The sequence below is a fragment of the Pelophylax lessonae genome, assembly GCF_965119305.1.
Source record: "Pelophylax lessonae genome assembly, chromosome: 5".
Taxonomy (NCBI): Eukaryota; Metazoa; Chordata; class Amphibia; order Anura; family Ranidae; genus Pelophylax; species Pelophylax lessonae.
The window spans coordinates 268,097,130-268,114,323 of NC_138772.1; the positions used below are offsets into that span (position 1 = coordinate 268,097,130).

General features: G+C 42.2%; 1 protein-coding gene across 1 annotated transcript; it reads right to left on the minus strand.

Annotated features, from left to right (window-relative positions):
• Window positions 1–8,334: 8,334 nt before the first annotated feature.
• On the minus strand, window positions 8,335–8,961 carry LOC309556482 (tigger transposable element-derived protein 1-like; the record flags this gene model as incomplete). Its single annotated transcript, XM_082258938.1, has 1 exon — window positions 8,335–8,961. The coding sequence occupies one exon, from the start codon at window positions 8,959–8,961 to the stop codon at window positions 8,335–8,337; it is 627 nt and encodes a 208-aa protein (XP_082115064.1).
• Window positions 8,962–17,194: the final 8,233 nt, after the last annotated feature.

Here is a 17,194-nt window from a genome sequence, read left to right on the forward strand (position 1 = left end):
GCACAAACATAATCAAACGTCAGGGTATCTGTGAAGTAAAAACTCTTAAATATGCAGACAAAAAATATACCACAATGAATATGCCAGGGCATCTCCGTTCAAACTAACCCACCCCACAAAGGCCCTATCGTGTTCTTCCAATCGTTCCATCATACCATGCCGGGGTCACTGCAAGCTAGTAAAGGGCCGGTAACGACCAGCAGTTAGCGGCGACTCCTACTCTTCGTGGCAGCGCCTCGGGCCTGGTGCAAAAGTCCCTGAACAATGGCTGCAAGCCCAAGGTGACGATAAGGGTGGAAGCGGGAGGCAACAAACGCAAAGTCCGCGGAGTGCCATAGGGGGGTGCAGAAAACTGCAGATATTGCATAAAGAGGTAGAAGGGAAATGTTACCAGTTCCAGCAGCAGCCCCGTAACACATCGGTAGATCAAGTCCAGTCGCGTCGTCAGTTGCGGAGAGGGTACTGTGTCGTCCCAAGGCTCGGTCAGGCTTCACCAGCACTCCTGAGGGAAACGGGAGAGGCGCCAGCACCAGGCACAACTAATCCAGCACTCTATAACAAAGAAGATGGGAGAGGGGTAACAGTGTAACAAGAGGCAGTGTAGAACCAAGTGCAACACCAGAGGGTGTCATCCCATAGTCGCCATAGCAGGTCAGTTATTCTTCCGAGCCCTACTCCGTTGGGGAGGCTTTGTAGGGCTGAAAGCGTTAGCGGGACCAGCTCCATCTTTCGCCGGTCTGTTCCCAGAGGGTGAGCGGGGTCTGCGAAAGCGTACTTCCTGGACATCCATTGGCTCACCCCGCCTGAGGCGGATCAAGGTCAGCTGCATTCCTGAATTTGGCGTACCAGTTCGGCAGTGCCATGAAAGGGATCCCCATCGTGGAGCAAAAATGAGGTAAATCTTCGGGCACCCTAAGAAGAGCCGTGCGGCCCTGCAGGGATGCAGCCAAGCAAAAAGGGAACTTCCATTTGTAGGTAATGTTACGTGCTCTCAGGACGTCCAGCAGGGGCCTCAGTTCGCGCCTGCGTTGCAAGGTTATTCCGGACAGGTCTTGAAAAAGTTGCACGGGTGCACCCTCGCACTCTAAGTGTGGCCTGCCCCTGGCCTTCCGCAGAATGTCCTCCTTGAGGCGATAATCCACCATGCAGCATACCACATCACGTGGTGGGTCACCCTCCCGTCCCCGGGGCCGCAGGGCCCTATGAATACGATCCATATCAATTGGGGACAGCGGGGGTCTGTCCAGCAGGGAGTTAAAAAGCGCAGTCACAGTGGGGGTGAGGTGTTCTCCCTCCACCGTCTCCGGCAAGCCCCGGATCCGCAGGTTATGGCGCCTACCCCGGTTATCTAAGTCCTCCATGTGGCGCTGCATATCCCTCATCTGTAGGAGGTGGGAGTCTGATTTAAGATATAAGTCTCTTATGGCCACATCCTGCTGTGCAGTAGCATGTTCAACCTCCTGCACCCGGCCTGTAAGGGAGCGGATGTCTCCCCTCAGCTCCAAAATGGCCGCCCCCAAAGTGTTCTTTATATCTGCGGCAATGAGGTGGAGATCCTCCATGCAGAGCTGCCTCGGTGCAGGCAGAGGAGTAGAAGCCGTCTCCGCTCCCCCTGAGGTGGCCGCCGCATAGGATCGGGCGGGGGATGAGGTGAGAGAGGCAGAAGTAGAGGAGAGCCCGGGCTGGGACAGGGTTGCGGCCTGGGTGCGGAAGAGCTCCGGGATGCTGGGGCTCAACTTGCTCGCCGGATCCCGCGGGGATCGGGAGCGGGTGGCCGAGGAGGATCGGGCAGTCGTTGCCATCCTTACCGGCGTTCTAGCGGCAGTGTAGACTCCGAGCGAGGCTTGTGAGGACTCGAGGCGGCGGGAGCTCCGTTCTCAAGCTGCCATCTTCCAGCGCATCCAGACCACGCCCCCCCGACATCACTCTCATTATAACCCAGCCTGGCACCATGGCTAGTCCTTATCTTGGCGTGTTGTCTTGGCCCCTTTACTTTATTGGGTTGAGAAGGTCTTTGCTAAGACTCTAAGATTTTCTGTAAGAATCTACACTCAAGGATAATGAACTTACATTCACCTCATGACAAAATGGCTGCCAGAATGCCCATATAACAATATGTATAAAATAATATGAATGCACCTTATATGATTCCTTTTAACCCCAATAGTTCTGACAGCTTACTGGTCTTTAGTTTCCAGGGCCAATACCTTTATTTGGTATGCTCTTAAAGTACTCCCATTAGTATGCTCTTAAAGCACTCCTATTACCAAAAGATTTCTAAAAAGATTGAAAAGGTGGTTTCCACCGTGTTTGAGAATGGTCTGATTGACTGACAAACAGTCACATTTTTATAGGAGGTGCATCCTGTGATGCTGGTTCTGTGCACACTCCCACAGATTCATAAGAATCCTTCCCCCACCTGGTCATCCTGTTGTGACTGGGAGGAGATCTCTATGTGCCCCTTTGGCTATATTCTTGGATATAACTTTTTTCTCCGCTGGTAGCTTTTGTTCAGTCATATTTGAGAAATGCAGGACATTTTCTGCAGTGGTTGGTTACATGTGGTATTTTACCTGAACAGCTCATTCTAGTGACTTGGGACATTGCTAGTTTGTATACGTCTATTGAGCACTCTTTACCTATGAATGCAGTTGAAAAACTATTGTCAAGTAAAATATACAGTATCTCACAAAAGTGAATACACCCCTCACATTTTTGTAAATATTTTATTATACCTTTTCATGTGACAACACTGAAGAAATTACACTTTGCTACAATGTAAAGTAGTGAGTGCACAGCTTGTATAACAGTGTATATTTGCTGTCCCCTCAAAATAACCCAACACACATCCCTTCATGTCTAATAGGGATGATCGAACTTTTGAAAAGTTCGGTTCGACCAGAACACCCGAATTTCCCAAAAGTTCGGTTCGGATTTCAGAACCCCATTGAAATCAATGTGACCCGAACTTCGGTAATCAAAAAACACAATTTTTAAGCCCTAAAACCCAATAAATGCCCCTAAAAAGTGCCTAGGGTTCTGGGTCATGCCCCATTAACTATTAATCACACAAAAAAAAGTTCTTAAAAATTGTAATTTTTGATAAAAAAGCCAATTATTGAAAAAAAAGAGAGATTTTTTGATTTTGACTTTGGATTTAGTATCTGGGGATCTAAAAAGTGTACATGTGAAGTTTCAGCTCTGTAGCATGTCCAGAACCATGACAAAAAAAAGATAATTTTTCAGTAGAACAGGGATGTGGGACCCTCCTTTTACACCTATATGATCTTTTTTATGGTTCTGGACATGCTACAGAGCTGAAACTTCACATGTACACTTTTTAGACCCCCCAGATCTGAAATCCAAAGTAAAAACCCAAAAATCTCTCTCTTTTTTTTTTTTTTAATTTTTTCAATAATTGGCTTTTTTATCAAAAATGACAATTTTAAGAACTTTTTTTGTGTGATTTTGTGTCTGGGGGGTCTAAAAGGTGTACCTGTGAAGTTTCAGCTCTGTAGCATGGCCAGAACCAGAAAAAAAAGGATTGTTTGTATTAGAAAACTTTCAGCTCAGGGGGTTAGCTTCTCTCCTCGGTTTTCACACCTTGCCTGTTTCAAAGCAGGCATTTTTTTGGGTTCTTTGCAGTCAGGAAAAACATCTGAACTTGTGTATAGTGGTACTGTGCACAAGTTCTGATGTTTTGCCTGCCTCCAAAAACTCCCAAAAAATGCCAGCAAAAACACACCTGGGCATTTTTTTTTTTGACGCTAGCGTTTTTTTTGGCATTTTTTGGGGTTCATTTGAGGCAGGCAAAACATCTGAACTTGTGTATAGTGGTATATATACACACATAATTATATGTATATAGACACCTAGCCATATATAGGTGTGATAGTAGCAGAAATATATTACTGTAAATGATTTTATTAGCGCAAGCATATATTTCTGCTACTATCACACCTATATATGTCTAGGTGTGTATATAAATATATGGATGTGTGTATATACACCACTATACACAAGTTCAGATGTTTTGCCTGCCTCCAAAACCCCCCCAAAAATGCCAGCAAAAACACACCTGGGCATTTTTTTTTTTGACGCTAGCGTTTTTTTGGGTTCTTTTGAGGCAGGCAAAACATCTGAACTTGTGTATAGTGGTATATATACACACATAATTATATGTATATAGACACCTAGCCATATATAGGTGTGATAGTAGCAGAAATATATTACTGTAAATGATTTCATTAGCGCAAGCATTTATTTCTGCTACTATCACACCTATATATGTCTAGGGGTATATATACAGACATATATGTGTATATATACCCCCTATACACATGTTCAGATGTCATGTCTGACATCAAACATGTCCTCAAAAAAGCACTGGCAGTGGCAGCCCATGCAGCATAAAAAATGCTTGGCTGGTGAGAAGCCATATTCCAGTTCCGAAGCAACTCAGAGAAATGATCATTTCTCTATAGCGGTCACCCTGCTATGGAAGGGTTTTGTCACCCTGCCATAGCAGTCACTGCCAGTTAACCCTACACTACACTAGGGTCCCCTTACACTTAACACTTTCCCTACAGAAACTAAATTTTTGAAGCTAACTTAAGTGTAAAGGAGCACTCTAACTACACTAGATATCCCTTTCCTCACACTAATAAATAGCTAAATGACACTTTTAAAGTAAAATTAACAGAACTGCTTCCACTCTCTTCCATGTCCAGTATAACAATGCTAGGAATATGGCGGGGGCGATCTTATATACTGGGGGGCGTATTCACTAATGATTGGTCTAGGGACCCCCTAGTCACTCCAATCACATTCCTAGCATCCTCCTGCCCCCTCAATTGGCTTTTGCTAATAGTTCTGGTCCAATCACGGGCTTTTAAAGCCCATTTTCTGAAGCATTGCATTTTGGTCGGTTCTGGTTGCCGAATTCCGAACTTTTTGGGCAAAAAGTTCTAAATTCGGCCGAACCTCGAACACCCAATGTTCGGGCCGAACCGATGGTCGACCCGAACCATTCGATCATCCCTAATGTCTAAACCACTGGCAACAAAAGTGAGTAAACCCCTAGCAAAAAACATCCAAATTGGGCCCAAAGTGTCAATATTTTGTGTGGCCACCATTATTTTCCAGCACTGCCCTAACCCTCTTGGGCATGCAGTTCACCAGAGCTTCACGGGTTGCCACTGGAGTCCTTTTTCACTCCTCCATAATGACATCACGGAGCTAGTGGTTGTTGGAGACCTTGTGCTCCTCCACCTTCCATTTGAGCATGGCCCACAGATGCTCTATAGGGTTTAGGTCTGGAGACATGCTTGGCCAGTCCATCCCCTTTAGCCTCAGCTTCTTTAGCAAGGAAGTCGTCTTGGAGGTGTGTTTGGGGTTGTTATCATGTTGGAATAGTCTCCGAAGGAAGGGGATCATGCTCTGCTTCAGTATGTCACAGTACATGTTGGCATTCATGGTTCCCTCAATGAACTGTAGCTCCCCAGTGCTGGCAGCACTCATGCAGCCCCAGACCATAACACTCCCACCACCACTTGACTGTAGGCAAGACACACTTGTCTTTGTACTCCTCACCTGGTTGCCGCCACACTCGCTTGACACAATCTGAACCAAATAAGTTTATCTTGGTCTCATAAGACCACAGAACATGGTTCCAGTAATCTATGTCCCTAGTCTGCTTGTCTTCAGCAAACTGTTTGCGGGCTTTCTTGTGCATCACCTTTAGAAGAAGCTTCCTTCTGGGACAACAGCGAGGCAAGCCAATTTTATGCAGTGTGCGGCTTATGGTCTGAGCACTGACAGGCTGACCTCCCCACCCTTTCAACCTTTGCAGCAATGCTGGCAGCACTCATACGTCTATTTCCCAAAGACAACCTCTGAATATGATGCTGAGCACATGCCCTCAACTTCTTTGGTCGACCATGGCAAGGCCTGTTCTGAGTAGAACCTGTCCTGTTAAACCACTTTATGGTCTTGGCCACCGTGCTGCAGCTGAGTTTCAGGGTCCTGACAATCTTCTTATAGCTTAAGCCATAGACTCATACGTCTATTTCCAAAAGACAACCTCTGAATATGATGCTGAGCACATGCACTCAACTTCTTTGGTCGACCATGGCAAGGCCTGTTCTGATAAACCGCTTTATGGTCTTGGCCACTGTGCTGCAGCTCAGTTTCAGGGTCCTGACAATCTTCTTATAGCCTAGGCCAGTGATGGCGAACCTTGGCACCCCAGATGTTTTGGAACTACATTTCCCATGATGCTCAACTACACTGCAGAGTGCATGAGCATCATGGGAAATGTAGTTCCAAAACATCTGGGGTGCCAAGGTTCGCCATCACTGGCCTAGGCCATTTTTATGTAGAGCAACAATTCTTTTTTTCAGATCCTCAGAGAGTTCTTTGCCATGAGGTGCCATGTTGAACTTCCAGTGACCAGTATGAGAGAGTGAGAGTGATAACATCAAGTTTAATACACCTGCTCCCCCATTCACACCTGAGACCTTGTAACACTAATGAGTCATATGACACCGTGGAGGGAAAATGGCTAATTGGGCCCGATTTGGACATTTTAACTTAGAGGTGTACTCACTTTTGCAATTTAGATATTAATGGCTGTATGTTGAGTTATTTTGAGGGGACAGCAAATTTACACTTAAACAAGCGGTACGCTCACTACATTGTAGCAAAGTGTCATTTCTTCAGTGTTGTCGCATGAAAAGATATTATAAAATACAGTAAACCCCCCTCCATCGCGGGGGTTAGGTTCCGGACCCACCCGCGAAAAGTGAAAATCCGCGAAATAGAAAGACCCTATTTAAATACACCCTAGGCATGTTTTGTTAACTTTTTAATAGCATTTAAAGGTCTTTAAACAAACTTTTAAGCAATAAAAACACATAAAAGATAGAGAGAGAGCAAGAGCATTATAAAAACACAAAACTGTTGTGCTAACAGTACAGTACTGTATACTGAACAGTAGTAAAAAAAAGAGTACTGTACAGTATTTGTACAGTACTGTACATACAGTACTGTACTGTACTCAGCAAGAAGATGACGATAAGCAGCAAATAAGCAAATAAGAGCAGCTACTGTCCTTTTGAAGGCGCAGGTTCAGCAGGCACTTCTTTTGGTATAGGTGGGTCGACTTCTTTCTGCTCCATGACCTCCACTTCTACATCAGAGGTGCCTATGGAGGTACTTGGGGTGGATGTGGCCTTCTTCTGTTTTGTGAAGAACATAGTTATAGGCAGTTGCTGGGCGTGTTTCTTCTTTTGGGCGAGGAGGTTCTTGTACACCTGAATGGCTCCATCAATGCTGTTTTGGAACTGCAGTGAACGAACCATGTCAGGATCCCACTCAGCTAACATCTGTTTCAGGTCATTGGCCGTACGCATGACCCTGTCAAGGCGCTCAATTGACAAGCCTTCATCTTCTTCCTCCCCCTCATGTTCCTCCACTTCCTCCTCACTCGCTGACTTGGTGAGTTCTGTCAGATCCTCATCGGTTAGTGGAGCTGAACGTCATTGACGTCGTCCTGGGTCATATCCTGAAAACCTTCACCTCCTAGCAACTTCGCCGGCTTAATTGATTTGTCCACAGCTGAATGATGAACTTTGTCAGGAGAGAACCCTTCATATTCATGAATAATTTCTGGCCAAAGCTTCTTCCAACAGGCATGCAGGGTCTCCTTCTTCATCTCCTTGAGGGCATTTGTATGTTCTCCAGACAAGTTGCAATGGTGTAATTACGCCAGTAGTTCTTCAAATTGAAATTATCATCATTGTTCATGGATTCAACGAGATGATTCAAGGAGTTGCGAGTGTACAGCACCTTGAATGCTCGTATCACACCCTGGTCCATAGGCTGAATTAAAGACGTGGTGTTGGGTGGAACTTGCACTCCTTTGTGCGATAGATCCATGGCGTTGCCTCCTGCATTATCCATCAGCAGAAGCACTTTAAAATCAAGGCCAAGTTCGGCAAGGTAGACCTTGACGGCTGGGATGAAACAATTATGGAATCACTCAGTTGTGAGGCGTTTAGTCATCCAAGCCTTAGGGTTATGCATCCAATGGACTGGTAGCTGGTTCTTGTTTTTATGCTTCAATGCTCTGGGGTTCTTGGCCTTGTAGATCAGGGCTGGCTTGATCATAAACCCAGCAGCATTTCCACACATAACCAAGGTTACTCTGTCCTTATAAGCCTTGAATCCAGGGGCTCGGGCTTCCTCCTTCATGATGTAGGTCCATTTGGGCTTTCTCTTCCAAAACAAGCCGGTCTCATCCATATTAAAGACTTGCTCTGGTTAGTACCCACCCTACTTGATGAAACTCTTGAAGGTCTCATTGGTGTACCTTGCAGCAGCTTCTTTGTCGGCAGATGCAGCTTCACATTGCAATGAAACACTCTTCAACTGATAGCATTTCTGGAAGTGGTCAAACCACCCCTTGCTGGCAGAAAAGTCTCCTAATGAAGATGTACCTGTACTAGAAGTAGAAGGCTGATCAGGATTGTCGTTGTCTGAATGTTCGGCTGCGGCAGAGCCTTCTTCAGAGCCTCCTTGATTGGCAAAAGTGTCGTAGAGCTTCTTTGCCTGAGTCCTGATGGTGTTACCATCCAATGTGATGCTTTTTTTTCTGCAATCTTGGATCCAAATGGCCAATGTAGTTTCCATCCTAACAATGTTTTTATTGCGGGAAGAAACAACTCTTTTTGCAGCTTGGTTGATGGACAGTGCAGCAGTTGCCCTGATATTCTTGTCATCCTTTTTGATGTATCGAATCGTTGACTCATTCATACCAAAATGGCGGGCTACAGCAGCATAACTTTGTCCTTCCTTTATCATATCAAGAAGTTTCACCTTCTCCTGAATTGTAAGGAACTTCCTCTTCTGTTTTGGCTCACGAGAAGCCTTAGCCTTAGATGATGGGCGTTTGGGTGGCATTCTTGCGGGCATTCATGCTTGTGGTTGGCAAAGGAGCATGGAGCACATCTGCACATGCTCAGAATCGCGTTACCGCCCCCTCTAACGTCACCGCGCTCGGTGCGGTCCACGAGCGAGGCATGCGTTCCACCGCAGCCTCGCTCTGATTCTCTGATTCACCGCTACATAACCGCGAAATGGCAAAATATTTCCGCGATATCCGAATTAATGGGTCCTAATTAAAATAGCGTGATTTACCGGGACCGCAAAAACTGAACTGCGATGGAGCGGGGGTTTACTGTATTTACAAAAATGTGAGGGGTGTACTCACATTTGTGAGTTAATGTATAAGAGTGTGTGTGTGTATATACTGTATATACGCATGTATATACAGTACATACGCATGTGTGTTTGAGCTTTGGGGTGCACACCCTAATGCAATAGGCTGGGCACACCAATGCAGTATATTGTCCTACAACAATGGTAGTGGTGCTGTCCAGAGTAAAATACAGAGCACAGAGTGGGCTGGTCCAGAGCTTACAATATGCATTGAAAACCAAAACTCATAAAATTCATAGAAGTCTACATTGTTTTAGGCAGTAAGCTTTGCCTTTCTCAGGCCGTTGGAAGGTACAGTTGCTTGTTTGTACAGTTTTTTGGTTTTCGTTTACATATACATGCACGCAACTTTTCTCTGGGATTGTGGATGGGAGATGCAATGGCTAAAAAACCCTGTCAGTTTTTTCTTTTATAAAGCTGACAGACAGAAATCAACTTCTGTTACATTCTAGCTGGCATCCACCAGCAGTTTTCAGATAAATTCCTTGCAGTCAGTTTTCCCGGGTTAAGCGTATTTTGAGTGAAAGATCGGTCAGGGAAAGGAGGATGAGAGAAATGCAAGATAGAGTAGATGATAGAGGCTACCTGTTAAATCAGTTAGCCTCTGAAAGAATGAAAAATTTTTCAATTATAAAAAGACACTGTATTAATTTTGAAAGATAAATATCTGGATATTGAGGAATTCAAATGTTCTCCTTTACAATCTTTAGTCCTGGCAGATTTGCAAGGGGAGAGGGTTGAGACCCCTTATTTTCTTGGGTCCGAAGAGAAATGGATAATTTACATGCATGCCGTGCACACAGCGCTCTAATATGATTAAGGGCATTGGGCTTACGCATCCTCACACTAGAAAGGCAATCGATTTTATGGGATTTTCTCGTTCAATACTTTTATTGAGTTTTATAAAACAGCCATAAAGCAAGTCACAAAACAAAAACAGAAGTAGAAATACTTTTATTGTTACAGAAGTATTATAATGTTATACTGTATAGTGAAGTTTGCACAAAAGGAAGGAACAAAAGAAAAAGGTAGAATTATTAATATGATATTCTGAGATATTAAGATTTTGAGAAGGTATTCAGAACATGGCTGTGGGGGGGAAAAAAAAAGGAAAAGGAAGAAGTCAGCAGGGTGTGGGTAGGGTAAAGTGGGTAAAGGAGGGGGCATCGAGAATAGAACTTGTACCACAAAAGTGAATACAAAGTAAATAAAATATAAGTCTTAACTACCAAGCATTCAGAACCTGTTCCTCAAAACCCGGTGATAGGCCATGTTTAATCCAAGGGTCCTAAATGCTTATAAATGTACAAAATTTATCGCAATCCATGGCTTCCATTTTTGCATATAATAATGCATTATTCATCCTATGTTTAACTTCTACAAGATTCAAAGTTGTAGTCTTCCAAGCTTTGGCTATGGTTTGTTTAGCGGCATTAAGAAGCTGAAGGAATAATTTGAATTGTTTTCGTGTCAGGCATGCAGGTTTTTAAATTTAAAATGGCAATCACCGGATCTGGAGTAATATCTATTTCAAACATTTTAGATGCTAGAGAGAATATTTCTTTCCAAAAAACTGTAGCAATTGAACCATTCCACCATATATGAACATGTGTACCTATTTCCGTACAACCTCTAAAACAAAAGGCCGGATAGTTTGGTGTGAACTTGGCGATTCTAGCTTGTACCAAGTACCATCGTGAAAGAACCTTGTATGATGATTCAATTGCGATAATATTTGAAGAAGAAGATTTTGTTACAGACCAGATTTCAGACCATTCTGATTGGTTAAGTGTACGGCCAAGGTCTGTTTCCCATTTCCTGGCATAGTTTGGTGTATCTACGTCTGGATTGTTAAGCAATTGAGAATATAGGCTAGAAATTAGACCTCTGGAGTGTGGGTTGTTGATACAGATACGCTCAAATTGAGAGAGCTGATTTAGAATGGTACCATTTGTTATAAATGGGGTATAGAAATTTTTAATTTGGAGATATCGAAAAGGTTCTGAATGTGGTAAATGATGTGATTCACAAAGTTCAGGAAAACTTAAGATAGAAGAGCTAGAGACCAGATTAAATAGCCTTGACAGGCCTGACCTAGACCATGCCCGAAATGAATTTGGGAATTCCCAAGCCGGATAAAAGGCTGGATTTCTCAGAAAAGATTGTAGTGGATTGTGTGTAGACTGTAAATTATAATTAGTCTTTAGTCTATCCCATAAAGAGAAAGAATGCTTGGTAATTGGATTAGTAATATGTTTTCGATCTTATGGTTGTAACCATAAGAGATTGGAAATTGAGATGGGGTCACATTCGATAGATTCTATCGTAACCCATAAGGGAATTTCAGTAGTGGCATGATATTTAGTTAATTGTGCCAATTGCGCAGCTTTGTAATATGTGGCAAAATTGGGGAGACCCAGTCCACCCCTTGTTTTGGGGAGAATCAATGTGGATTCAGGCAATCTAGGTTTGACTGAACCCCAGGTGAATTTAATTATTTTACGTTGTAAGATTCTAAGAAAATGTGCAGGTATATGAATTGGCAGGACCCTAAATAAATATAAAAATTTGGGTAGAATAACCATTTTGATTGCATTTATTTTCCCAAACCATGACAATGGAAGTGATGCCCATTTCGTCAGTAGTTCAGTAACTTTTTTCAATAATGGAGTAAAGTTGGCTGCATAAAGATCAGAATGGTTGGGAGTAAATTTTATACCCAAATATGGAATGTGCTTCAAAGACCATGAAAATGGTAACGCATTCTGCGCTAAATTTAACTCAGATTCACTCAATGAGATATTAAGGGCCGTGGATTTTTGAAAATGTATATTTAGTCCTGAAATAGCAGCGAATTTATTAAGGGTAGCAATGAGATTAGGGGCTGATATATGGGGAGATGATAGAAAAAGAAGAATGTCATCTGCAAATAAACACAATTTATGATGGTGACCACCTAGTTCTATACCAGAAATTGAGGGATTACTTCTAATACTGTGTGCTAGAGGTTCTATGAGAAGGGCAAATAAGAGAGGGGAGAGAGGGCACCCCTGATGCGTGCCTCTCTCTATGTTAAACAAGTCTGATTTATAGCCTGCATATTTAATATCTGCTTTAGGTTTGTTATAAAGCGCAGAGATCCATTTTAAAACATTTGGGCCAAAACCCCATTTACTAAGAGTATATTGCATATATGGCCATCAAATGGTATCATATATGGTATCAAAGGCTTTTTTAATGTCTAGTGATAGGAAGCACGAGGGAATGCGGCGTGTTTTAGCTATATGAGATAATAGAGTTGCACGTCTGATGTTGTCAGTAGCTTGGCGATTAGGTATGAAACCTACTTGATCCCTATGAATGAGTTGTCCTATGAAGTTATTTAGTCTGGAAGCTATAATTTTGGCTAAAATTTTAATATCTAAATTTAATAAGGAAATGGGTCGATAGTTCGACCAAATCGTGTCATCAGTTTGAGGCTTCGGGAGCATACAGATGATTGCTGTTAAAGTTTCCTGTTTAAAGGATTGGCCATTAAGAAGTGTATTGAAAGCATTAGCTAGGATAGGCGAAAGGGAATCGGAAAAAACCCGGAAGTATAATGCCGAAAAACCATCAGGGCCTGGTCTTTTTTTTAATTTTAGTGATTTTATAACTTGGGACACTTCATCTGGTGTTATTGGTTTTTCCATAAATTCCATCTGAGACTGAGAAAGAGTCGGTAGGGATAGTTGAGCAAAAAATTAATTTGCCGCAGAAAAATTCAAATTATTTTCAGATGAATATAGAGTAGCTAGGTGTGTTTTCAATTTCTTAAGAATTTTTATAGGGTTGCTGGAAAATGTATCTCTCGAGATTTTAAGACGTATGGGCTTAAATGGTTTATGGAGTGACGCGAGCATGCGGGCCATGGGTGAATCTGGTTTATTTGCTTTAATGTAAAAATTGTGACGTGATCTCCGAAGTGTTTTATCTACAGATTCTGTAAGAAACAGATCAAATTCAAGCCTAGCTTTATCAAGATTGGTTTTATTAGAAGAAGTAGGATTATTTTGATATACTGTGTAGCATGTATTAAAGTTTGTTTCTAATTTCTGGCTAAGTGTTTTATGTTTACGTCTAAAGAGTGCAGCCTGTGTCAAACAAATACCACGAATAACTGGTTTGTGTGCCTCCCATAAAGTAAGGGGAGACACATCTGGCGTTGAATTATGTAATAGATATTCAGAGAGAGCATTTTTAATATCCAGACAGTGAGATGTATTTTTTAATAAAGAGTCATTAAGGCACCACGTAGTGTCATGTGCTTTAGGAATAGTTGAAGCAATAACTGTGCATACTGCATTATGGTCAGACCATGTGATTGGTATGACCATAGATGCAATCGTTTCAGGTATGAGACCTATAGTGAGAAAAATATGGTCTATGCGGGAGAAAGTTTTATGAGGGTGCGAATAATATGTGTATCTACGCTTGTTTGGATTCACCTCTCTCCAAGAATCTACCATATTATGTTTTGCAAGCAGTTGTGAGAATGAGAGTTTATGCTCTCGAAGAAGATATAGGGGATTTATAGGGGATATAGGGGATTTATCCAGAAATGGGAAAATAACTTGATTTGAATCACCACAAATCATAACTGCACCCATTCTATGAGAATCCACAACCTGAAAAAGATGCCAAAGAAATGGAATAGGATTTTTGTTGGGAGCATAATATGACACTATAGTGATAGGGGAGTCAACAAGGTATCCCGTGAGAATCAGATACCTGCCCTCAGGGTCCTTGATTTCATGTACAAGAGTAAATGGAGTAGACCGATGAAAGGCCACTAGCACACCTTGTTGTTTTGTAGAGGCAGAGGCAGTGAAAATTTGAGGATATTTAGGACTAAAATATTTGGGAGTGGATTGTAAGGTGAAGTGTGTCTTTTAATGATGCAAAGTTGCGAAAAGCTTTAGTACGTTTGTTTGGGTTATTTTGTCCCTGAACATTCAAGGACATTATGTTTAGGGGGGCCATAAGATTGTATATAAACGATGTCTAGCATACCCTACCATTGTGGAATTTGTCGATTGTTTCATACTCCATGTGGGAAGGGGGAGGAAATGTGTAGAGAAAAGGGAAGAACTAAACAGAAGGGACAATTGTGTGCTTAGCATAGAAGGTAATATATAAAACAAATAGTTAAGGCACAACCAATAGGAACGTATGCCGTTGATGGGAGATGGAAATCCCCCAACAAAGGCTAAATAGCTACCGTCAGTAGTCTCTGAAAGGGAGAGGCCACCGAGGGTAACAAATTGAGGATGCATGGAACAACCTAGGAAGGTACAGAAAACCACAAGTTAATAATCACTAAAAAATATACAGTAGTATAAGCGACTTATGCTATAATAATGAGCAGAAATCACAGTACTCCTGCCAGTAGTAGCTGTGCAAGATACTGCGAATCTAAGAATTCATTTCATAGGAATGAGTATCAACTATAAAGAACTTTATAGAGCTCTAAAGGAAGTTATCCATGTCTTCTAGCACATATTATAGATAGGAAAGGATGTAGCACAGTGAAACTGAATAATAACCATATAAAAAAAAAAAAGGAAGATTGATTTGAACCAAGCAACAGGGATTAATCTACAATAAGTAGAACTAAATGGAATTCTGTGCCACAGAGTAGTTTGCTATAAAATGTATGAGCTTGAGCATTTAGCTCAAAAAACAAATTAGAAGTATGTGGCAAAAAGGGATTAGATCCATGAAATATTATAATGGCAAGATAAAAAAAAAAAAAAAACTGAAGTCTTTTCTAGGAAAAATAAATTGGATGACCAACATGGGACACATTGGCATAAGACAGAGGAGATAAAAGAATTATCTGGTCCATCAGTCCATGGAATCTTCAGCAGATGGAGAAGGAGAAATTAAGCGACCACGTTTATGTGAATCACAATGATTTTGTTTCCCAGAGGATTTTGAGAAAGTGCGTGGTGAGCCAGAGGCAGATCTGCGTTGAGCATTTTCTGAGCCTTGCAAGTTCTGCTGTTCAGTTAGGTGAAGGTCATGAAGGGTGTTTTGAAAATCTTCAGATGAATGACATTTGTGTTTAGTACCTTGAAAAGTAAAACACACTGAAAAAGGAAACCCCCACTGGTAGAGGATATGTTTTTGCTGCAATATTTGTAATAATGGTTGAAGAGCTCTTCTTTTATTTATGGTGATAGGAGACAGATCCGCGAAGATTTGGTATTCGTGACCCTGAAAATTTAAGGATCCTTTTTCTCTAGCAGCTGATAAGAGCTGTTCCTTTGTACGGTACTAATGGAATTTAATGATGATGTCTCTGGGTGGACCCTTTGATTTTTTAGGAGATAAGGCGCGATGGACTCTGTCCATTTCTAGGCGTTCAACTGGAATAGCAGGTTGTAATTCCTGAAACAAGGCTAACATTGTGGCTTGTAAGTCAGTTATGGATTCAGGAATGCCTCTTATGCACAAATTGGAGCGTCTTGCCCTGTTTTCAAAATCTTCTAGACAAGACTAAAGTACTAAGTTTTCCTCTTTAAGATTCTCAATTTCTGTATTTTGGTCCTGTGTAAAATTCTCAATATCCTCTATCCTTGTTTCAAGATTAGCTATGCGTGTGCCCAGCTCCCTTATCTCTTTAGTCAGGCTATTAGTAATATGGTCAGAAGTCTGTTTAAGTGCCTTTTGAAACATACGTTCAATATGTGATAATATATTGGGAGAGACTGACTCAATGTCCTTTTCATCCTGTGAAACTGAGGTACTGTGGACTGTTTCAGTTTGATATGTGAGGAGAGGAGGGAATAGTTTCACTGCTCTGTCAGCTCTGTGAGGTGATTCTGAGGCGGCTCAGGGAGAGGGAGCCGACGCCATTTTATTGAGGCTCTGGACAGCACTTCCTTGCCACTTTTGGACTTAAATTTAGTCTGAGACCCGCTGAAAACCATACCTTTATGTACAGCACAGTTTCCTGTACTAATGCTGTAAAAACTGAGCAAATTTTCGACGGGCAGCCGCTGCTGTATGTGGTTTTCTGTCCCCTAGGAGTGGAGCATCAGCCAGACATGTCTGTGCTTGAGGACTCCCCCTGCTTCCTTGATTTTTTGGGATTTTAACACATGTCAAAGTTCATTTGTTGTGACCTATATTATCTGGGCGAGATGACACAGAGGATAGGATTTCTCAACATAAATCTTCTATACGATAACCTAAATCTGATCTCCTGGTAACTGAGCATTTTAAACAATGCAGTTATACACCAGAGTAGATTTATGGTGATTGATCATATGCCTCTTTCTAAGAGAGGTGGTAACCAGTGGCGCCCGGTGTGTTGGGGGCGCAGGGGCACCGCCCCCCTATCCATGCGTCAGGCCCCCTAATCTGCATGCAGGGGCGCTGGACGCATGGAGTTCAATGGGGCTTTTTTTTTTGCATCACCTGATTAGAGCCAGAGGTTCTAATAGGGCAATGCAAAGGGTGGACTGGTAAAAAACTGACAGGCGGACCTGATCGGTCCATCTGTGTGAAATGGGTCTCAGTCATTTCTTGTGATGAGGGTCCACTGAGATTCAAAACTATTCTACTGATGGATATGATATTAATTATATATATATATACATACCCAATTCCAAAACAGTTGGGACACTGTACAAATTGTGAGTATAAAAGGAATGGACTAATTTACAAATCTCATAAACGTATATTTTATTCGCAATATAATATAGATAACATTGAAAGTGAGACATTTTGAAATGTCATGCCAAGTATTGGCTCATTTTGGATTTCATGAGAGCTACACATTCCAAAAAAGTTGGGACAGGTAGCAATAAGAGGCCAGTAAAGATAAATGTACATATAAGGAACAGCTGGAGGACCAATTTGCAACTTA